Source organism: Sphaeramia orbicularis, chromosome 1, assembly GCF_902148855.1.
Source record: "Sphaeramia orbicularis chromosome 1, fSphaOr1.1, whole genome shotgun sequence".
In the NCBI taxonomy this organism is placed as follows: Eukaryota; Metazoa; Chordata; class Actinopteri; order Kurtiformes; family Apogonidae; genus Sphaeramia; species Sphaeramia orbicularis.
The window spans coordinates 30,925,656-30,949,570 of NC_043957.1; the positions used below are offsets into that span (position 1 = coordinate 30,925,656).

At 38.6% G+C, this 23,915-nt stretch overlaps 1 protein-coding gene across 4 annotated transcripts in view; it reads left to right on the plus strand.

Annotated features, from left to right (window-relative positions):
• The window catches only part of gcgrb (glucagon receptor b), a 91,850-nt gene extending 68,201 nt beyond the window's left edge, over positions 1-23,649 (plus strand). For 2 of the 4 annotated variants that reach the window (XM_030148790.1, XM_030148780.1), the window contains 13 exons: positions 1,393-1,540; positions 1,678-1,774; positions 1,874-1,981; positions 7,864-7,952; positions 8,239-8,345; positions 10,195-10,351; positions 12,448-12,607; positions 13,685-13,745; positions 13,994-14,063; positions 16,003-16,091; positions 16,619-16,763; positions 19,571-19,612; positions 19,980-23,649. In XM_030148790.1, the coding sequence (XP_030004650.1) occupies positions 1,487-1,540; positions 1,678-1,774; positions 1,874-1,981; positions 7,864-7,952; positions 8,239-8,345; positions 10,195-10,351; positions 12,448-12,607; positions 13,685-13,745; positions 13,994-14,063; positions 16,003-16,091; positions 16,619-16,763; positions 19,571-19,612; positions 19,980-20,402 (1,602 nt within the window). In that variant the 5' untranslated portion in view covers positions 1,393-1,486 and the 3' untranslated portion in view covers positions 20,403-23,649. The remainder of the gene's footprint in view (positions 1-1,392; positions 1,541-1,677; positions 1,775-1,873; positions 1,982-7,863; positions 7,953-8,238; positions 8,346-10,194; positions 10,352-12,447; positions 12,608-13,684; positions 13,746-13,993; positions 14,064-16,002; positions 16,092-16,618; positions 16,764-19,570; positions 19,613-19,979) is intronic. The other 2 variants (XM_030148809.1, XM_030148801.1) reach the window with 2 other exon arrangements.
• Positions 23,650-23,915: the final 266 nt, after the last annotated feature.

Sequence of the window (23,915 nt, forward strand, 5' to 3'; positions counted from 1 at the left end):
CACTGGCAACAAGTTGGTTCAACAACATGGAGCAATTCATGCTAACAACTGGCATTAGAAAATGAGTCCCTGAGAACACCTCATTATTTCCTATGCAGGAAAATCCCTACTGGTTCCAGATAAGGTTCAACAGGAGCAAAGAGACTGGAACAGAATGGAATTTGAAACGTTTTAGCTAAAAATGTTTCCATTGTCAAGGTGTTTTTTGCAGAAACGTTTCAGATTTCGTTTTGTTCTCCAACTTCGTGGGTGAAGATGGTCAACTCAGATGTGGAATTTCCTACCAACATTATTATTATTATTATTATTATTATTATTTTTATTTTTATTTTTATTTATTTATTTATTTATTTATTTATTTATTTATTTATTACACAAAAACACAGATGCAAATATATTCGGATGAGTTTGAATGTGTGAAGAAGAGATTTCTGTTCTATCCAAAGCTGTCATTTTGTCTTTTGACCCACTTTCCTTCTTTTATTCCAATCCCATCATTCCTCAGCTTTTCAGTTGCTATGACAAGTGCTTTTTAATGGTCGTCATGCAGAACATATGTGCAAATCATGATCAGCTGTACACATGACGTGTTTAAAGTTTTTTCTTGAACTCTTTCTTTTTTTTCTTTTTTTTTTTTTCCTTGAACGTGTTGGGGCCTTAATGTCAAAAGTCAGTGATTGAACCAGGCACAAATTTGAGATGTATTATGTTGAGACCAAGTTATTCCTTGGACTCATCCATGATTTTCTCTTTTATTCTTCTTTTACTATCTTTGTTGTGTTCTGTTGATGTACTATTTATTGTGTTTAGTATGTGAAATTGAAAAGGACTCCCTGGAAGAAGAGAATTTTCTTTCTGGATAAAAAAGAAAAAAACGTATTAAATTGAAGGGGAAAATGGAAAATGGATGAAAGCATCACAGTCTATTGAGACCCCTATTTCTTCTAGTCTGTGCATTTGTTGCCTGTATAACGCTGCGTTTTACAGCACTTCAAAGTCTAGTTTATCTAGCTTGAATAAAGCTGTGAAACTCTTGCCCACTACAGAGGACAAAAATGCATTGCTGGGTCTTAAGAGGATGTGGAAACATGGAATAATGGTTTTTACCTCCGCCAAGGAGGTTATGTTTTTGCCAGCGTTGGTTTGTCTGTCTGTACGTGTGCAAGATAAGACAAAAAGTTCTAGACGGATTTGGATGAAAATTTCAGGAAATGTTGATACCGGCACAAGGAACAAATGATTAAATTTTGGTGGTGATCGGGGGGGAGGACTAATCTGCCTTGCGCAGAGGTCTGCGCTCTCCGAGTGCTTTTCTAGTTCTTAACTGTTACAATAGATGCAGCTCTGAAACTCGAACTCTTCCTCACTCACAAGCCTTTTGTTTTTGCGTAGGCCACCCAGTGATTCAAGGCTGAGACCGCCTCATGTGCTGGGCCTCCTCTGTGTTCTGGTCCCCACCAACCCCCATCCTGCCAGCATTAGTGGGATGTCCCAGGTGTGCCTCCTCTTGGCCTTGCTCACACTCTGCTGCTGCACAAAGGTATGTGATTCAGTGTCTGTGGATGAAAAAAAAAAAAAAAACACCCACTCATAAACTGGGATGTACGTTTGATCTGCTAAAGTCTCTGGATTCTCACATTAAAATTCAAGATTTCACAGTGGTTCATCCTCCTCTAGGTCTCCTCTACCAACTCCTTAGATCTAGTGAAGGAGAAGTGGAGCAGCTACAAAGACCAGTGCCTAGAGTTCATCAACACCACACCCCCTGCCACAGGTGGGCTTTATTTGATGAGATACATGAAATTTAATGACTTACTGACCAGTAGCAAAGAATGTGCATAAATGTAATAGTGCTCCTCTGTTTCCTCTGTAGGGTTGGTGTGTAATAGGACCTTTGACCTGTATGCCTGCTGGCCTGATGGACTTCCAGGAACTACTGTTAACGTCTCCTGTCCATGGTTTCTACCTTGGTACCGTAAAGGTCAGTGTTTATTTACAGTATACACATGCCTCTTTTCCACCAACATTCCCAGAAAGTTACCTGGGTTGAAAGAATTCCTGGTAATTTGTGGATTTGCATTTCGCTGCACCTTAAGTCCCTGGAAATTGATCATGTCGGGCTCAGGTCGTTTCTATTTTGCTGACTCGAAATCCAGCTGACTTTCTTTTGAGCATATTTGGCAGATACATTCAACAAGGTCCAGGCTTGTTGTTTAAAGCATATTCAGATGGACAGACAGATCATTGCAATGACTTCTTTTTTTCAGGGAAAGTTTGGGGTTGAGGGAGAGTTTTTTACCTGTGTAATGTTGGTCAAAACACACTTAGGTTTTTCAAAATCCCTTGGTAAAGTTAAAGTTTCTTGTAAAATGTTTGTGGTGGTAAAATGGGCTATAATGTAGGATATTCACATCCATTCTGACTTTTCTGGGCAAGTACAAGAGTTATTAATACCAATTAATGATAGCTCTGTTGTTTTCCACTGTTTCGATAAGCAGTGTTTCATTTGTAAATCAGTACATCCAATACCAAGTCTGTTATATGCAGCATATTTTAGAGAGATGTGGAATTAACATAAGGATTAAGCAGAGGATTAAACAGCTCTCAGCCTATGGTACAAGCTTCCCTTACTATGTTTCTCAGTCTTTTATTTACACATTTACATCCCAATCTGGAAAACACTGACCAGTGGATCATTTGAGTGGTCTCTCACATCTTTGTGGTTCTATTTTTAGCAAATAAACCAATTTTGTTTGTAGGTGAAAATAATTTTATTTGAACATTTTTTTTGCAGCAGATTTTCAGAAAATGTTGAACTTTTACAGCCTGTAATCAAATGATATAATGCAACACTGAAGCAGAATGGAAGATGCTGAACATGAGAATGAGAAACTCATGCTCCTTGTATTCATAGAATACTCTGGTGGTGAAAATATGTTAATACACTACCAGTCAAAAGTTTGGACTCACCTGTTTTTTCTTTATTTTCATGACTATTTGCATTGTAGATTCTCACTGAAGGCAACAAAACTATGAATGAACACATATAGAATTATGTAATTGAAAAAAAAAAGTGTGACATAATTCAAGGCATGTTTTATATTTTAGATTCTTCAAAATAGCCACATTTTGCTTTTATTACTGCTTTGCACATTCTTGGCATTCTCTCAATGAGCTTCATGAGGTAGTCACCTGAAATGTTTTCCAAAAGTCTTGAAGGAGTTCCCAGTGATGCTGAGCACTTGTTGGCCATCTGTGGTCCATCTCATGCCATTTAAATGAGAAGGTGAGTCCAAACTTTTGACTGGTAGTGTATGTAAAAGCCATTATAGCGTACTCAAACAGAAAATATGCTCTCAGGAAACTATTTATTAAATTACAAAACATATGTAAATTGCAGTGCTGTGTGTTGAGGATTCATTAAAAGAGTATTATCTGAGGCATTAAAGGCTTGTACTTAAAGCTATACCTACCGATGTGGCATTTCTCACAGCACTTAGTAAAAGTTTGAACATGAACAACCCGCCTCTCTCCAAAGCCCCGCCCCCTTCCCTCTGCCTGAGCTCTGAGGCTCCTCCTCCTCTCTCCTCCTCTCATCTCATGCGCGATGGAAACGGAGGAGGAAGCAGAGGTGGAGGTCCGGTCCGTTTTGGTGTGTCCGCGGACCCCTCCCTCAGTAATCAGATGCATCATCCACCTGCCGCAGGCCCGCGGCTCCTCTTCCATCAGTAGACCTGGTCTGTGCAGTACTGGGTCAGTGTCTTCACTGCAGTGCCCAGGGGATGGGCGCATGCACTGTGAACGTGCAGCCTCCGCGAATTTTCCGTGTACATTTGAAGTTTCATAGTCCATACAATTATCATCCTACATCATCTTACGTTGTGTGACACCATGTACATGTACCTGTATGAGTCCCACCGTCATAAAAGCTGAGCTTTATGCAGACCTGTTCAGTCCAGCACAGCTGACTTCCGGACTTTTATCTCCATCCTTCATTCATCAGACTCCCGTTTGTTCCCCTCAGTTGTTGTTTCTGTTCATAAATCCGTTTTTTCCCTTCCACATGTGCATGTCAGTTCTATCCAAACACATCCTAGACAGCAGACTGTGGTCAGTGACAGGAGAAGCAGTGCCAGTGAAGCGTCAGATTCAGAGGGACACATATTGGATGTGAGACGGCGATAATGGATCGGATGCTGGACGGCCGTAATGGATGATTGACAGGAGGCTCAGTCAGGTTCGGCCAATTATTTTATTCGGACCAACTAAAATGATTGGTCAGACTTTTATCAGAAATATATGAGAATTAAACATTTTTGAGTTTCAATACCTGGCGGATTTCTTTTACATTTTAGTTTGAACACACCTTATTAGGAGCATTTTAAGATGACAAAAGAAAAGTGTAAAAATGCCACATCATACGGTATAGCTTTAAACTGAACTGACATCTGTCCTTTTAAGAAGCAGGTATAGCTTTCATCCAGTTGCCTATTTCAGTCCAAGTAAACCTGCCTAGTGACTGAAAGGCGCTTTGCTATGGCAACATGGCTCACTGATGTTACGAAAGGTGACGAAAGATGACAATCTTTTGTGTGAATGCTGCACTGAAAAGGGTGAGGAGTGTTTTTGAGAATGAATGTGGTAATGAAGGGAAGTGAAGGCCAAATATTAGTCATTAGACTTCTCTATCATCCCAGAGGGATGATAAAGTCTGTACTGATCACTAGTGCCATGAGGCAAGTCCAGTCATACAGAAGTGTATCCAGGTGCTCCTCATAAACTAATGGTGCATTCAAGTGCACCTTATAAACACAGAAATCTGACTTTAGTGGTCACAAAGGTTATTTTTGTCATCTTCCTTTGTGTGAGTCAGGTTACGTCTGTCATTACTTTCCTGTTATTACCTCCACCAAAGAGGTTATGTTTTTGCCAGGGTTTGTTTGTCTGTCTGTCTGTTTGTTTGTTTGTCTGTCCGTTAGTGTGCGACATAACTCAAAAAGTTATGGACAGATTTTGATGAAATTTTCAGGGTTTGTTGGAAATGGGATAAGGAAGAAATGGTTAAATTTTGGTGGTGATCGGGGGTGGGGGGGCCCACGGGGGGGGGGCACTGATCAGCCTTGGCGGAGGTCTGCACTCTCCGAGTGCTTCTAGTTTGATTACTACATTTTTTATCATGAGATTTATACAAATAAATCAAAATACTCCACCTCTTTAGGTACAGGCAAAAATTATATAAAAATGTTTTCATTGAATGCCACAAGTACCTGTACCTGAGATGTCTGTTAAACTTGCTGTACTGCAACATTTTCCTGTAACTAAATACTAAATTTATGGCAAATACACACAGACTTCAGCTACATTTTATATATATATATATACACACACACACACACACACACACACACATATATATATATATATATATATATATATATATATATATATATATATGAAATTCAAGCAGTTCCAGTCCAATGAACAGCTTGAAATGGTACAAAGGTAAGTGGTAAACTGCCAGAGGTAAAAAAAAAAAAAAAAAAAAAGTAAGGTAACAAAATTGAAAAATAATGTACATTTCAGAATTATACAAAAGGCGAACAAGAAATGGGTTAACAACTTAAAGCAGTTCTGCAGCAATGGAGGTTGATCAAGCCTCGAAAGTTGGTGCTACCAATTTCTACAGGTGTCCCAACGTTTCTGAATTCCTTCCAACCCCCTCTGTCTGCATAAAAGTAGTGCTGGAACACTCTTTGGTACCATACTGATGTGAGCATTATTTGAATAGTATTGTACTGCAGAAAGTAGAGTGTTACTATAAAAATGGAAAAGAGGAAAAGGCAGTTAATGATAGAAGAGAGACAGACCATCAGAACACTTAAAAATGTAGGTCTGTCCTACAGAGAAATTGCGAAGAAAGTCCAGGTGTCAGTAAGTCCAGTTTCCTTCACCATCCAAAGGCACTCAGAAACTGGGGGAAATGCTGACAGGAAGAGGTCTGGCAGAGCCAAAGACACAACACAATCAGAAGACAAGTTTATGACAGTCAACAGCTGGAGTGATAGGCGACTCACAGGACAACAGCTTCAAGCACAGCTCAACAGTGGTTGTAGTAAGCAAGTCTCAGTTTCAACTGTGAGGAGAAGACTTCCAGTTGCAGGTTTTGATCAGTCCAGAACACCTTCTTCCAGTCTTCAGTAGTCCACTGGCGCTGTTTCATGGCCCAGGCAAGCCTCTTTTTCTTATTCCGAAGTCTCACACAATGGCTTTCTTGCTGCAACTCGACCCATCAAACCTGCAGCTGGAAGTCTTCTCTTCACAGTAAGCAAATAGTTCAGATTCTTCCAGGAGTAAGTACTGCAGTGGTTAATAAAGTTTCAGCTGGAACAGGTTATTGAACTCTTATTGATGTAGTAAGTGTCCTCTGATTTCTTTAACATCAAAAAGATTGGCAGAATCAGATGGATCAGATGATGCCTTGTATGATTTGTATGTCATGTTAGAGAATTGTAGCCCAATTCTTTTAGTTTAACCTTACTGTTATTAAACACTCAGGGAGCAACTCCTTTAGCTTCTAGAGCTTTAATCAGTCTTTATTTTTATGATTATAGAAAATGTCTGATTTTGTTATACAAAGAAAAGCCAAGGGTTTAAAGTCACATAAATCTTGTTGTCCTCAGAGACCTTCAGGTGGTGCTTTTATTTGTATTCATCCTCAAATATCATCTCTTCCAGTACCAGTTATGTGTACAGCGTGTGTCACCATAACCTTTTACGTGGTAAAAAGTGAACACTGGTAACAGGAATAACCCAGGAATAAACCTGAAGTTTCCTCTTTGACCCTTTAATCCTCCTTTGTAATACAGGCTGCAGGTTTAATCTGCAATGTTTATTTTTCTGGTTTCCTCCAGGTGGTTTGGAGTCTATGTACAAGTTTGAAAGTGAACTTGTCAGCGTTATCTGCTGTGGACAGACAGTCCAGCAGGAGTTTCCTCTCTTGGGACAGTTAATCCTGCCTCGATTCAGTCCTGTTCTGCTAGATTTCAGAATTTATTTAGGATATCTTTTTTCAGCCTTTTCCATCTGGGTGACTAGGATGAGAGTGTGAAAGATGAAATTTGTCAAGGAAAATAGCAAAAATTGGATTTACATTTTTCTTTGAAATGCATACTGTTAGATTGAAGCTGTAACTTCAAACAGAATACCATATAACTTTTTATTTCTTCTCGCTCCTTTTTCTGCATATTACAATTCATATACTGGATATTATTGCTTTTGCTTAAGTGCTCATTATGTGCTACAAAGTTGAAATAAACACAATATATTGTTTCAGTAAACTCAAAGTCAATCCAGTAGGACCAGTAGATGACTTTATTATTAATACGTATCATCAGAGCAGAGCTACACGTCTCACATAAGAGTGAAACCACACGATGAAATGCTGACGAATGAATGAAAAATGATTTACTGTAAAAAAGAAACCAAGCAATGTTCATAGTTTTTCTGAAATGTATGACCACACATTTACATCTCTCAATTTTTGTTGTTATATATGCACAACTGGACTGTACAGCAAACAAGTAAACAGTATTAAAAACAAAAATGCACTGCAGAAAACAATATGAATATTATAAAAGCTATAGGATTAACTGGACAGAGAAAAGGATAAAAGACCATAAAAGCCTATATATGTACTGCATGTGTGCGTGTGTGTGTGTGTGTGTGTGTATACACTTCACTGATTAATTTGATTATCAATTGTAAGCCATTCATTTTTCTCGCTGATTACTATTAAATTAACCATTGCAGCTCTATGTGTTGTCTTAATCTGAACTATTGTTATGTTTATTTCTGTGTGAACAGTCCAGCGGGGTCTGGTCTACAGAATTTGCAATGAAGATGGCCAATGGGCACGCAAGAATACCACCGAATGTGAGGACGACCCTGGTGAGGTGTGTGTATACACTACTGCATGTGTGTATTAGGCCCACTTTTCCATGTTTGAAGCCGCTTGGAAAGGCAGATGGTTGGATGATATTGAGACTGTGGACAATCTGACGTCACTTCACTCGACTCGGTCTGAAATGACGTGTGTGAAAATCCACCCATCTTTTCAAATGCTCTTCAAGACCTTAGAGCCAAGTCTAATGTGGAGTGTTTGTGTGTGTGTGTGTGTGTGTGTGTTTGTGTGTGTGTGTGTGTGTGTGTGTGTGTGTGACTGACTCTTTTTCTCTGCAGCAGCAGTATGGCCGCATCCTAAACCAATTATGGATCATGTACACAGTGGGCTATTCGCTCTCTCTGGGGGCTTTGCTGCTGGCCCTGGGAATCCTCATCGCCTTCAGGTACAGGAGACATGAAAATGAAAAGACAGAATGAAAAGTATTAAAAATTAAATAAGAGCCACTCTGAAATGGAGAAAAAAAAATGCTTCTGTAGGAGAGGAGGGTTTAGACACTTACACTGTGCAAGAATGATAGAGTGGTTTGTTCACAGAGAAAAAAAATGACCCCTTAGTAGTAGTTAGCATCTCAAACTGGTGAAAAATTCCCTCCAGCAATTAAATATGTATGTAGATCTTAAATAGTCATCCAGTAAATTATACAGTGTTTAAGAGAGCAACTGCACTCACAATGAAAGCCTTGTTAATGAATGAAGGAGTTCTCAGGCACCATTGCACCATACAATTTCCCCACCTCTTATCTTATCTTATCTTATCTTATCTTATCTTATCTTATCTTATCTTATCTTATCTTATCTTATCGATTGTTAATTGTTGTAAATCCAGTTTTCAGACCTGGGTAGAGCAGTGTCACGTACACATCTGGACTTTGTAGGCACTGGAGACAGTGCTTATGTAGTGTAAGGTTAAATTTTATTGTATGTGTGGTTGTTTTATTGTTATGTTTTTATATGGACCTTTGAGTCTGAAATAAAGATTGATTGAACTAGTTACAAGAAAAAGTGATGTACAGGGTGGAGAAGCAAAATTTACAATATTTTGAGGCAGGGATTGAAAGACAGTGTATGACCAATTAGTTTATTGAAAGTCATGAGAATTTATTTGCCACAAGAAAATTGGCATAATAGAAAATGTTTTTATTCTATGTGTCCTCCTTCTTTCTCAATAACTGCCTTCACACGCTTCCTGAAACTTCCGCAAGTGTTCCTCAAATATTCGGGTGACAACTTCTCCCATTCTTCTTTAATAGTATCTTCCAGACTTTCTCGTAATAGTTTTGCTCATAGTCATTCTCTTCTTTACATTATAAACAGTCTTTATGGACACTCCAACTATTTTTGAAATCTCCTTTGATGTGACGAGTGCATTCAGCAAATCACACACTCTTTGACGTTTGCTTTCCTGATTACTCATATGGGCAAAAGTTTCTGAAAAGGTATGGATAATAGTGTTAGGTATGATTATGACATCAATATATGTTTGGTTTCAAAACAATTGACGTAGTGCCTGCTGAGAAAAAACAACTAAATGTTCATTGTAAATGTTGCTTCCCCACCCTGTAGTTCACATAAATTGGTGGAGAAAAAAATTTTTTTGCACACCCTTAAAATTTTCTCAAATATCACAAATATTAGCAAAAATATCTTTTTTATGCTCCAAAAGGTGTGGCTTCATTTTGTTGCTGAAATACCCAGTTTTGACCTTGATGGAACAGAACACATGCAGAAGGGAACATGTGGGTTTGGAGAATGGAAAAATACTTGGCAGAGTTCAATGACTTAGGAGTAAATCTTAATGAAATTTATCACAAATGCACAGGGTGTCCAAAAAGTTTTTTTCCACCACTGTATTCAGTCAGTCGATATACGCACCAGCTTTCATAAAGACTGAAGTATCCAACACAGTGGTGGACACAAGCAAAAAGAATACACTGTTCACCTTTGGGCTGATGGATAAATAAACAGATAAACTGTGGTCCACAGCAAAGGACCAGAAGATATGAATAATTATAAGAACAATAAATGACTGAAGGAATGAATGAAAATCAATAAATAGATGAGAAAATACAAAAAATGAGAAGAAAAACATTAGCAAAGTAGAGGTAAGAAAGAGGAAATGCAATAAAAAGTTAAATCATAAATAACAAACAAACTGAAGCAAGATTATCCTGTACAATATCGCAGAATACTGATGAGGTCCAAAGTCTGTACACACTATCACCTGTTCTCCAGGAAGCTTCACTGCATGAGGAACAACATCCACATGAACCTGTTTGCCTCCTTCATCCTGAGAGCTGTGTCCATCCTGGTCAAAGATGCCCTGCTGACCCTCACCCTGGACCCCAGGAGCAGCAGTGACGCCCGGACACACACCTGGGCAAACGTACCGGTGACAAAAAAAACCCCAAAACATAACATTGTCAACCTCATTTACATTTAAACATCAGAGAACCACCTCTATCTTCAAAGACTTACATTTTCCTGTTTGGAAAAAGCTCATTTTTAAACAGAACTGTCTAACACTGTCTGATTATTACCTGAAACCACTGACTGATCAGTGCTTTTAATTATAAAAATGAATAGTTTTTCTTTTTTTTTTAAATACTGATACATCTGCAGCTATGTCACCAACCCCTGAAAATGAGTGAAATATAGAAAGAAACAGTCTTAACAGCTCCATAACAAGATCGTGACCATTAAATCTATGCAACAAAATTATTCCAACTTCATGAGCAATATTGTATAAAGTAAATGGTTCTGTAAAGTATCAACTATCAAGTATAAATCATGAATGACAATATCTGTATTGAAAATGATAAATAAAATTAATTTAGTGATAGTAATAGTAACTAGAAAAGCACTCGGAGAGCACAGACCTCCACCAAGGAAGATGAGTCCTCCCCCCCAATCACCACCAAAATGTAATAATTTGTTCCTTGTACCAGTATCTACAGTTCCTGAAAATTTCATCAAAATCCTTCCATAACTTTTTGAGTTATCTTGCCAACAGAGAAACGAACAAACAAACCCTGATGAAAACATAACCTCCTTGGTGGAGGTAATTATTTAAACAATGGCACACAAAAAGACACTTGTCATTTCTGATTATATTCAGGGTTACAGACATCAGGGAAGAGAATAAACTATGCATTTTGCAAGTTGCCTCTCTCTCCTTTCTGTATCTGCAAAGCATCAATGATTGAATAAATAATCCATATGCACTGGTACAAAAAGGCAAAGCATGAATTTATATTGAAGGGCGCCTGCAGTGAATTTTCATTGCTGGCTATTTTAAAAGATCACGTATTATGCCAGCAGTTCCATTGCGCAAGTACTGAGTCACCAGTGTTGTGCAAGTTACTTCCAATCTGTAATCCATTACAGATTACTTGTTACTGTTATTTAAAAATAATTTCTTACCTTAGAATATTACTGTCACACAATTGTAATGCATTACATGACTCTTGTATTACTTTTGAGTTACATACAGATTCTCATCATAAATGCCACGCTTGCAGTAGAAACCCCCCCTACCACCACCACCACCACCCCCTATACAAAAGACAGGAGAGCCTTGGGATATAAATTTGCACCTTTAAGTACATGTGGATGGATTGCTCAGTAAGTAATGATGATGTTCAAATCCCAGCAGGAACGCTTGCCTTTTTTTCAACATTTTACAAGTTCAAACAGGGGGCCTGTCTAAAATCAATATCCATTCACATGCTTTATGTATAATATTTTCACTACTTTTGTTTACCATCATACAGGCTTTTCTAAAGAGCAACTGAAGGCATTGAGACATTAACTACTGTCATAGTTCAGTGACGAAAAGAGTAATTCTGCAGCCTCTGTGGTTTTTAATATTTTCTTTTGGATTCAAACTGACAAAAAAACATTAATCAATTTAAGCAGCGTGTTTACTGCCCCTGTGTGAGTCCGGTGATTTGGAAAACAGCGAAATAACAGCTTCAGTGCAATTAGTTAAAACAGAATGAGTTTTGGCAGAATCTTACTGAAGGACAGAGGGATGGAAAACCTCTGATTCGAAGCCGTGACTGATTTTAAAAAAAATACAAGTTTCATGATGCAGAGGTGAACAAAATGTTTGAAGGGGGTGGTGAGTTTAACTGTTTTAGTTTGTTGGATATTTGTTGTTTTTTGTGTGTGTTATCACTAGAATTGAGGCGTTTCATTACAGACATATGACCCCAGCTCAAATAACACATTTCAGTGTCTCATACAGTGAAGAGGCATACATGTGGAAACCAATTCAACTGAATAACCATCAGCCAGTATGTGAGCTTTATGCTGCAGTCACAGTCATAATCTAACTGAAGTGTAACAGAGTAACTGTCAGAGCATCTGGTTGCAGAGCAGCCATAACCCCCGGTGCGGCTGTGATCGGACTGTCAGATAATGTTTTAGCCTTGAATTATTTTCTTTTTAAATGTTTCCTTTATTCCGCTCTGTGTCATGTTTCAGGCTGTGATGTGGTGCCGTGGGGCTGTGGTGATGATGCAGTACAGCGTAATGGCCAACAACTACTGGCTGCTGGTGGAAGGAATCTACCTGCATAGCCTGCTGGTTATCACAGTGTTCAGCGAGAAGAAGTACTTCTACATTTATTTGGCCATCGGCTGGGGTAAGAACAGTACGGTGGCTGACAAGGGACAAACACATTGCGACGGCCCAATGTGTCTCAGTTAAGAGAAAACAACTGCAAATACAGAAACGATGCAAATTCACAAACTCAAACACAAGTCTAAACGAGGTACAAAAAGAAGAACGTGGAGCAAATTAAAAAATGCACCACAAGACCGAAAGACACATGCATAATCATCAAATGCTCTGCAAATAGAGAAACAATGCAAACCAAGAAAACATCTGCAAATGAAAAACACTGCATAACCAGTCACTACAGTGGAAGTGTTCCAAACCTGCAGGGGGCAGCGTTTATAGACAACAGACTAGTGTCAAATATAATCAAATAAAAGTCACATTACCATGCTACACTGTAACTTCAACTTGTTCCCACTGTAGTTTGAAACACTGTCAGTCAGCTGTTCTCCGTCTCTCTCTCCATCCTGTGTGTCTCTGCATTGAGCTGTTCTGCTGACAGCGCCCCCTACAGGTTTGGAGCACTTCTGTTGTACTGACTGGTTATGTAGTGTTTTTTTGTTTGCAGATGTTTTCTTGTTTTGAATCGTTTTGTGCTTTGTATCGTTTCTCTATTTGCAGAGCATTTGATGATTATGCAATTGTTTTTGTGTCTTGCGGCACTTTGTGATAATTCATTTTCCAGCAAATCCAAGATTTATTTGTTAAGGAGGAGAATTTTTGGCACCCATAATGGGGCGTTTAATCCTTTAGTTTATCACGAACATTAAAAGATCAATTGTTTATCCTGTAGAATAGGAATGAAAAAACGTAATCTGAACTGTATCTAAAGCTGTTAGAAATATGCAGTGGAGTGAAAATTACAATATTCGGAGTAAAAGTGTAAAGATGCGTAAAATGGAAACAGTTGAGTCAAATACATACCAGTGTAGTATTAAAGTAAATGTATTTCCATTCCACCACTGTAGGCCATCTGCTAGATACTACTATAGATGCAGTCTGATCTACTGGCAGGTACCTTTGTTAATAATCTGATCAAAGGGTGAAGTTTGACATATTAAGTCAAGTCTGTTCACATTCACATGCTGCCTCTCATCCTCAGGTGCACCTCTTATATTCGTATTGCCTTGGATCACAGTGAAATACATATATGAGAACGATGAGTAAGTGTCCTTTTACTGAATTTCAGTACATCTGGTGTAATTTAGATGCAGAAGCTTCTATCAGTGATGTATGGGAAGACTGCTTTTTTTTTTTTTTTCACAGGCTCTCCTTTTGATTTCCTTCAAGCTATTCATATTTCCATGCATGAATATGTGACGAGTCTTTGAATACGGAATGATGATTAAAATCACAATGATATTTGCAATAACTGTCTAAAATAAATATATATAAATATATATGTGTGTAGGTGCTGGGAGAGAAATATTAACATGGGATATTGGTGGATTATCCGTTCTCCAATACTATTTGCCTGTCTGGTAAGTCTGCCTGTTTCTCTGTGTCTGTGTTGAACTTATATCCATTCCTGTTTTTGTTTTTTTGTTTTTTTACATTTGGACAAAGTTATGAAAGTAATTTAAACTCAGTGATTGCTGGATATTGTTCGTACTGAAACACTAGGAGCTGACATTGACTGACTGTTTCTTGGCAGATGCTGCTGTGAATAGAATAGTGTGTGTCGATGTGTGTATTCAGACCAGAGAGGCCGTAAAATGTCCTTGTAATGGGCTTAAAAGCAGCATCTATGGATACAGTTTGCAATTCAGAACATTTTGCTTTTTGAACAAATTCCTCATAGTCTTAATGCCTTTCTCTCGTATTGATACTCTGTTTTTTAGAGTGTGATCAAAGTACCATTCTATATCCAGTCAGGCATAGCTGAGCGCCTGATTGTAATGAATTATTTATGATTCTAGTTTGCTATGATTTGAAACACTATCACTGAGGCAGAGTGGATTTTTTTAAGGGTCACATCTCTGTGACTTTACTTAACTTATTCACTAATTTTGTCAGATAAAAGCTGAAGTACTTGGTCCAAACATGTTTGGCTCTCAACTCTGTAAAAGAGACAGTGCATACTTAAGACCTCTTATCATCATTCACCCCTGTTAAACATTATATTTGTTGGCTGTTTGGTTTGAATGACCTTTACAGGATTTTAGAGAGCACTAAGATCTTTGGTTTTTCTTCTGCCCTATTCTGTTGAGTTACCGCTGTGACCACTTCCAAATGATGTTCAGTGTGGAGCCTCAGAATATCCCAATGGGTCAGATCTGATGCTGAGAAACCACATTTTACCTGAATTCTTAAAATCTAGTGATAGGATTAGTGGTCTTAAAGTTATTAAACATATTCGATCAGTAGGTGCTTTGAGCTGTTTAGGTCTTAAAGGGCTAATCATCTCACATTATCTTCAGTTTTATGTGAAAAAGTGAAATCTGACCACTGAAACTTTATAAAACTCCCAAAAAAGCACCAACACACACATGCACACACACACACACACACACACACACACACACACACACACACACACACACACACACACACTTTCATTCACTCACACAAACACATGCACACACTTTGTGATGTAGTCCAGAGCCACTCCAGTGACAGAGAACATTAATTATTACAGCACTCAAGTTATTAGCTCTCCAATTTTGGTAATATGTGTATGTTGTCTTGACAGATGTATTTTTGTATATGTGTGTGTAAGTGCGTTTGTGTGTGTTTGTGTGTGAGTGCGCACAGATACAGTTGTTTTTTTTTTTTTTGTCATTGTTCGCAGTTGACCTGCAGTCATTTGTTTGGGATTGTTGAATGAATACATGTATTATTACATCTATTACTCAAACATATAGAAACTGACTCCGTTTCCGTACACAGTCTAGGAAATGTAAAGCTTTGCGAATATTTCAGTGTGTGTGTTTCTACACGTACACTTTCATACAAGGTCACAGAGGTTGCTAATGTTAATATGCACTTGTGCTCAAGTGTGTCCATCTATAATGATGTTTGTCTCTATGGGAACAGGAGGCAGGAAACACACAAGAGGATTTCCACAACTTATTTCAGCGTGTGGTGGATGCACGTCTTTGTGTAGTTGTGTGGACAATCAGTGTGAGGACATTTTGGTCTGTCCTCACAACTTTAAAAGGCTTTTTAAGGATTAAGCTTAACAGTAAGTTTAAATCTTAGGCTTAGGCTTTTAGTTGTGATGTTAACGTCAGGTTGAAGGGTTGAGAGACTATATTATGTCAATGAGACGTGTCTGCAGAGACATAACTACATATGTGAGGCCAGTTCACGTCCAAGATAGAGTTATAAAATGACAATCACTCCCAAATGAAAAAAAAAGGCCACCATCACCAAACAAACTTTTTCACCTTTGTCACTTCCTTATTTTTTCTGTTTCAGATAAACTTCTTCATATTCATCCGGATTATCAAAATCCTGATGTCCAAACTTAGAGCGCACCAGCTGAGACACACAGACTACAAGTTTAGGTAAGAAAACTAACGTTTTCTTAGAGTCATAGATCTCAGTTATGATTCACTTGTCAACAAAATGCTCAGTGAGTCTTTAAGCATCTCTGTGCATCAAATTTTCTATCTGTTTTTTTTAGGACACGTCACTTCTTTCAGCTATGTGAATGTGAACTCTTTTAGTTTGAAAGTGTTTTTAAAATCCTCTTAAAGTCTTTTATTTTACCACCAGCATCTATTCAATAGCAGTATCACCTCAGTATGTAAGCACTGCAAAAACCACACTGTCTAAACCCTTGTACAGTGTATTATCAGTATGGTTGTGAGTATTCACTAGCCTCAATCCACCTTAATTGAGACATTTCCCCACCTTTAGAAAGTGGTGGAAATATGAAATTGTACTCTCTGTCACCTGAATAATACTAAAGACACACTTCTGATCTAGTTGTTATGGTAAAAAATTCCAGAAGTGTTGTATTTTCATTTTCATCTTAGAGTGAACTGAATGAACTTCAGTAATGTAAAGTTTCTTTTCTTCTCCTGATCAGGTTAGCAAAGTCCACTCTGACCCTCATCCCCCTCTTGGGGATTCATGCCATCCTCTTCACTTTTGTCATCGATGAATCTGTCCCCAAAGGCTCCATGCTGCGCCTCATTCGCCTCTTCTGTGACCTCCTATTCAATTCTTTCCAGGTCAGAACTGAAACACATGTGAAATATCACTGATTCATATCATTTTTTAAAGTTAAATAAATCCAATGAAATGAAATAAAACCAGATAGATCTACAACTAATCAGGACAAAGAGACTTCCATTTGGGGCGGGGGTCAGCAACCCTGGTCCTGGAGAGCCACTATCCTGCATGTTTTAGATGTTTCCCTCTTCCAGCACACCTGACAGTCGTTATCAGGCTTCTGCAGAGCTTGATGATAGGCTTATCATTTGAATCAGGTGTGTTGGAAGAGGGATACATCTAAAACATGCAGGATGGTGGCTCTTGAGGACCAGGGTTAGTGACCCCTGATTTGGGGGTATGGGGTCCCCAGTCTGCTTCTACATTCAGTCCTGCTGAAGGTTTGTATTGACTGCATTAAGTCAGACTCAGTCCTGGTCACTGTGAGCCTCCTATAGAGCTGCTGTTTGTCACAAATAGTGTCCATACCTTTTATGGACAGAATTTCTAGGCACAGGCAAAGGATATAGGGTGTCTGGTTCACTGGATTTATGTGGATGTTGTGGTCCTGTTGGGTTCATCAAGCTGGGACCTCCAGGGAGGGTGAAGCAGCTGGAATGAGAATTAGCATCTCCAAATCTGAGGCAGAGGTTCTTTATCAGAAAAGGCTCTGAGTTAGGGATGGGTCAGTACAGCATCTTTGGTGACCCAGGACATGCTGGAGAGATCTGTCTCTCGGCTTGGGTTTGGAAACGCGTCTGTATCTTAGGAAGTGGCCAGAGAAAGGGAGGTCTGGACATTCCTGTTTTTGAGGGAAGACAATGAACACCAGGAGGCTGTTCATATGGGTCAGAGACAGATGTTTGGTGAAGTAAAGAGCAGAACTGAGCTGTCAAAATAGATGCCACACACAATAAAAAAAAAGGTGCTCTATAAGATTTCCATCCCCACAATAACAACATTTCCGCAGTTATTGCAAATATATATTGATGTAAATGCCTAATTTTCAATGTACACTAATAGAGTGGCGACACAGTGGTGCAGTGGTTAGCACTCATGCCTCACAGCAAGAAGTTCCTGGGTTCGATTCCAACACCAGTCGATGGGGGGTGGGACCTTTCTGTGTGGAGTTTGCTTGTTCTCCCCGTGTCTGCGTGGGTTCTCTCCGGTACTCTGGCTTCCTCCCACCATCCAAAGACATGCACTGATAGGTTAACTGGTTAATCTAAATTGCCCATAGGTGTGAATGTGAGAGTGATTGTTTGTCTCTATATGTCAGCCCTGTGATGAACTGGCGAAATGTTCAGGGTGTACCCCGCCTTCGCCCATAAGTAGCTGGGATAGGCTGCAAGCGACCCCTGTGACCCTAGTGAGGATAAAGCGGGTTCAGAAAATGAATGAACTAATAGAATAAAACTGTCACAACAGAACACACATAAAAAAGCCTGTAAATACTAATATAAAAAAAACAGCTGAAGAACAGTATTTCAATACAAAACAAATGAATCAACAAAAACAAGAACAGTCTGATGTAAAATGTGTTCCCCTACAATTAAAAATGAAGTGAATTGAACATCTTTGTTCAGTTTTCTCCTCAGTAGGGGTGCACAGTTTCTAAACCCTGATCTTCCAGTCTTGGTAAAACAGCACACAGCTGCAACAGAATGCAGTCATTTCTGCATTGACGATAAGAGTCCACATTATAATACTGCAGTAAAGTGATGTGTGTGTGTGTGTGTGTGTGTGTGTGTGTGGGGGGGGGGGGGGGGGGGGGCTTTATAAATGAATAAATCCCTGAGGGAGAATAACTCACCCTTCACGTACAAATGACAGTGATGAGTATTACAATTATCACCAGTAATAAATATTAGTAATAAACAATTTCCAGTGGCTTATGAGTTACAGCCATAAAATGCAACTAAAGCATGGATGTAAAAAATGTCACCATAATCCAAAATTCATACAAAAGTTGCCTCAAGGAAGGTGTCCTTTTACGACGCAGAGGAAAACATGGCTTATTCCTACAGAGGCACAGACAGGAAAACTGATCAAAAATAAAGTAAGGATGGAAGTCACTAAAAGCCTGTGGAAAACCTGTTCCAGCAGGACAATTACCTTGAACGTAGTGCTAAAGCCACAGTGGAGTGGGTTAAAGGAGGAATTGAAAATATCATGAAATGGAATTTGGAGCTTGAAGGAGCTGGAGCAGTGTTGCCTTGGAGCAAAAATCCCAGTTGCTAGATGTGATAAGATGATAGCAATATATCTCAAGAGATTTTAAGATCCAAAATGCACCTCTACAAAGCATTGACTTTGAGAGGGGTGAATACTTTTTCTTTCTATTTTCACAATGAAACATATTTTGCACTGTCAATGTGGTAGCCATGTCATGTAAAAGAAAAAAAAATAGTACAAAGCCTTCAAAAAACCTATTTTAATCCCAAAAAATGAACTGGACAAATTGATTTTGCATTTGGTTATATATTAACCTTTTAAGAGTTTGTTTTGTTTTGTTTTGTTTTTAATCAATTTTGATATCAAAATTTCAAAAAGCTTTGTTTCATTCAGTTATGTTGCTTGTTGAAATATTGTGACTTTGGCGCTTAAAGGGGTAATTCATTCTAAATTTCTCCTTTGCTTTACTGGAAAAACTGACTGGTAAATATGAATATAATCCAGTTTAATGATATTGATGCTGGATAATGAAGATTTAAACATAAATGATATGGTGATTGTTGGCCATAAGAGATTCCCATCATTAAACAATGCAGCAAAATAAATTAACCTGAAATGTTTCTGAAAAAATGTTTCTCTCTTGCTTCTTTAGGGCCTGCTGGTTGCCATCCTGTACTGCTTCGTCAACAAAGAGGTGAGACAGATGTGCTTCCACGTCATGTACTACCTTATTTTAATCTCTGCCACCACAGCAGGTTCTTCTTTTTCCTCTGTAGAAGAGATAAATTAAACATTTTTCATCATCAGTGTTGTTGCCAGCCTTTATCAACTCTTTTATATCCTTAAAAGCTCTGTCTTTGTTCAGGGTTCACTTAATTCTTTTGTCCACAAAGTATTACAGACACAGCTTCAGCCGTCTGCTAATCTCTAAACTTTTAAATGTAGTCCTTGGCAAGAGACATCCTCGTAATGAGTTACTCAGTGTCTGATTTAATCATCATCTCTATCTTCATCCATCTGTTCACTATCTTCCCTCTCTGCCCGGCCCTTATATTCCCTAGGTGCAGTCTGAGATGCTGAAAAAATGGAAGAGGTGGAAGCTGGGTAAGGATATCGATGAGGAGTACCGGCACACCTACAGCCACACACCGCATGTTAAGAGCGGCAGCATCGCCACCGGCAACCTGCCTGATATCCATGACAACAATGTCAGTGACCCCAGCAGCGACTCGCCTCAACTCAGCAAGACTCAAAGAAAACCTTCCTGTTCTACCGCACGTGAAGAAAACCGCCATTTAGTCGTCTGCTACAGCAACGGCACAGGGAAAGGCAGGTCTGACAGAAGCAAACACACCCTGCAGCTCTCCAACTGGCCACCACGAGGCACCACCAGTCGAGCCAGCACTACCACAGAGGATGTTTGTTTGGAGGAGAGAGTACAGTTTAATACTGACACTCTGGACGGAGAGGAGACTAATGTCTAAGCCCTCATGATGCAAACTGTGATTGCGCTAATCGTCGTTGCACATCAGTGTTCATCATGTGTCTGTGTGGGACACGAAAGACAAAGTGCCACACACTGATCAGATCTGCATGTTATTGCAGTCAGTCATGTTTGAAGCTTTCCAGCTGCAAATGAGTATTTATTGGTTTTGGGACCTTGAGCAAAAAAGCACTTATTGACTTCATCAGACATCAGGAATGATTAAATAATTAAAATTAAATTATGATAATGTGCGTGTGTGCCTGTACAATTGGAGGACAAGCAGGTCCACAGCGACGGCTTTCTCTCTTTTTTTTTCATGTTGTTACTGTTGTAAGTTAAGCTTGTGTTGTGTGTGTTCGCTGCAATGGAGTTTTTCATGTGTGGTACTCTTATGCAAAGCTTTTCAGTGTCAAACGGTTTTTCTTTTCTATTTTTATGAAACTGAGTGCGGACTACAGTATGGCTGAGTGTAAGGATGTTGTTGAGTCCAAATATATCAGATTCTGGTTCCGTTTCCCTCGGTGTCATTCATGTGGGCCATTGCACGCTGGTGTGGACCAAATCAACCATATTGAGACCTTTGAGAGGAGGCGGTCTTGGTCCAGCCCTGGGTGAACCTTTTCTCCTTTGCATCAACTGAACATGAAAACTATAGCAGTTGGTGCAGTAGCAGCAGCAGCAGAATGAATCATGGCCCCTGAAAAGCTGTTTCTCTCAAAGAAATATGCACTGAACCGTCTCCTTGTATTGACTTTCTTGCTCTTGGCACAGACACTTCTGACCAATAAGTGGAGCGAACATTCACATGTGTTTTGCTGTGATGCAGTTTGGATCATTTGTATTTTTATCTGCCTGGCTCCTACAAAATTAGCTCTGGTCCACATGATAATATAGGATATTACCCTGTCTGCTTCTAGTTTTTTTTGTATCTAGTCTCAGTAGTCCTTTTTAAGTCTTTTGGGTTGGTTTGTTATTTTCTTCAAGTGAAAACAGTCTTGACCAGTGGTGGGCCATCAGGGCCAGCAAGTCCTTCTCTGCTGACCTCATCATCATCAGAAACACTGACGTACATTTACAACCTAAATTCTAATATTTTTTCCACTAAATTGTTTTAATTTATTCTCAACAGACCTTTCCTCTTCATTTCTCAGTGTTTCTCTTGGTTGCACTACTTCCAGTACGTGTATGTGGATGTAAAATATTTGGTCCAATCAGATTTCAGTCTCAGTGTGTTGCCAGGGTTACTCTAATCTGCCCTGGGTCTTCAGAATGAGTAGTGAAGGCTCCATCTAACTTAAACTGTATAGTGTCAGGACTGTTTTTTTAACCAATTATATTTCTAGGTCACCTCACAGGGCCAAGCCCTAATGTCATCAGCATTTATTCATCCTCTGATTGGATGGTGAGACCAAAACTACTATTTGATACAGCTTTGGCAATATTGTTTTTGATTCATGCCAAAATAGCTCATTTTAATTGAATTTAAATGAACTATTTATACATTTTATAGAATTTTTATGCCCACAATGGCTGAAGGAGGAGAGGAAAATGATTCGGTCTCAGATATACTTAAAAAAACTTTTTCAAGGCAGACTTTTCTAGAAAAGCTGGACATTATGAGGTGAGGTCAGCCAACCCCGACGCTAGCTAGCTGGTCAAGTGGACATTCTCAGTCCTCAAGAAAATAGAAACTTATGTCTGGAATACGACTAGACAGACTAGACTCAGCCTTGGCCTCCATGGACATAGAAAAGGATTTATTAATAGAACTGAAACACACAGATCACCTCTATGACAGAGGCCTTGAAGTTTTCTCGCAGAAAGAAAGGATAATGGGTTATGTATATAAAAAAATGAGCATCTCTGGTGAGTAGGCTATGATGTTTTTTCATTTAAATTTTGTCATGTTATTAGATTAATATTACTTCTGATCTGCTCCAGATGACGTACATGGTCCAGTTGTGGTTGTAGTGTAGAGGTTTGGAGTTGTCTTAACTGGCTTTCTTGCTTTAGTAATAATGGAATACACCCTTGATATGCCAAATGCCCATGCCTTTATATTTTGCATTTTTTGTAAAGTATTGATGTTTTTTGTAATTGTGACATCATAGTGGTGGAATTAAGAGGTGGATTAAATCAAGTAAGTCTCCACTGAAGGCCCAGGTACCAAATGCACACCCCACCGCTGGTCTTGACCTGCTCTTATATAGCTTTTTCTTATACTCAATAATGACCAAATTTCTGCCGAGCCCTGTGTTTAGTTGGCAGACCACTGCACATTCTTTATTCCTCCTCCACTATTGTCGTGTCTATCTGCTCTTTCCAACCTGGAATATGTTTAACCCACAACAGTTCATGCTTAAGGTCAAAGGAAACCTACCTTTTATCGTTTTCAGCTGTGAACCACGTTCCAGTTCAGTTTTGATTGGAATGCTGTCAGTAGTTCAGAATAATAATAGCAAATTAAACCAGACTGAAGGAGAAAAAGCTCCAAGTTTACAATCTCATCAACTGATTGTGACCAGAAGAAATTAACTGAGCAATGTGTTATGATATTTAAGGTATTCTGGTTTATTGATGACCAAAGCCAAAGAAGAAAATATTATGGTAGATGTGTAACATAAAACAATGTAATCGACAATGTAATCCTGTTACCCTAACTTTTACTTTCTTGTCCTATCCTTACCTCATTTCCCCCAATTTTTCAGCAAATATGAATGTATATGGATGATGTACGTAATTAGTACAAGAGGAAATATGAATGAAACGTTATGGTATTCTCTCATAAAATAGTCCTTATGAAGAAGGGAAGGGAAACAAAGAAAACAAAAGTATTTTGTTTTTTATAATGTAAAAAAAATAAATAAATAAAAAAATTAAAGGTTAAATTACTTTTAAGTCCCAGGAAGATTTTTCAATAGAACATGTTCCATTTTGTAAACACTGTGTGAGAACAGTCTTTCTTAGAAGTGCAAGAAATTAATATTAATGATGTCGGGCCATCAATTTCTTTTCTTTTATTTATTTAATTTTATATATTATTTCAGGGCTCAGGTCTTTACACAGAAAGTTTTTATTTCTTTTGTTTCTTCAAAATTAGATTGGACTAAATTGAGCTGGATTTGATTACCTATGGTTTTGCGCTAACATGGGATTTCACAAATGGATTCCTAATACAAAACAAATATTCTGTGTAAATATTGATCAAAGCGAATATTATAAAGAGAAACATGGACACGTCAGGATTTTATTGTTGTTCTGTGTTTTTGCTTGCAGTCCAGGTGACTAAAAAATGAAAATAAACATGGCTTATTATCTTGATAAACTACGTCTCGACAAACATGATTGTAGCTTTGACATCCTGTCCCAGTATTTAATATGTTGCAGTTGTCAAGATAGTCTCACAGCAAACAGCGTCATGAGAGAAAGCAAACTGTTTTTTATATAAGGCCACATTGTTATGTCTTATCATGTCTCAATGGATCCAATTAAAATGAATTAAAGTTAAGTC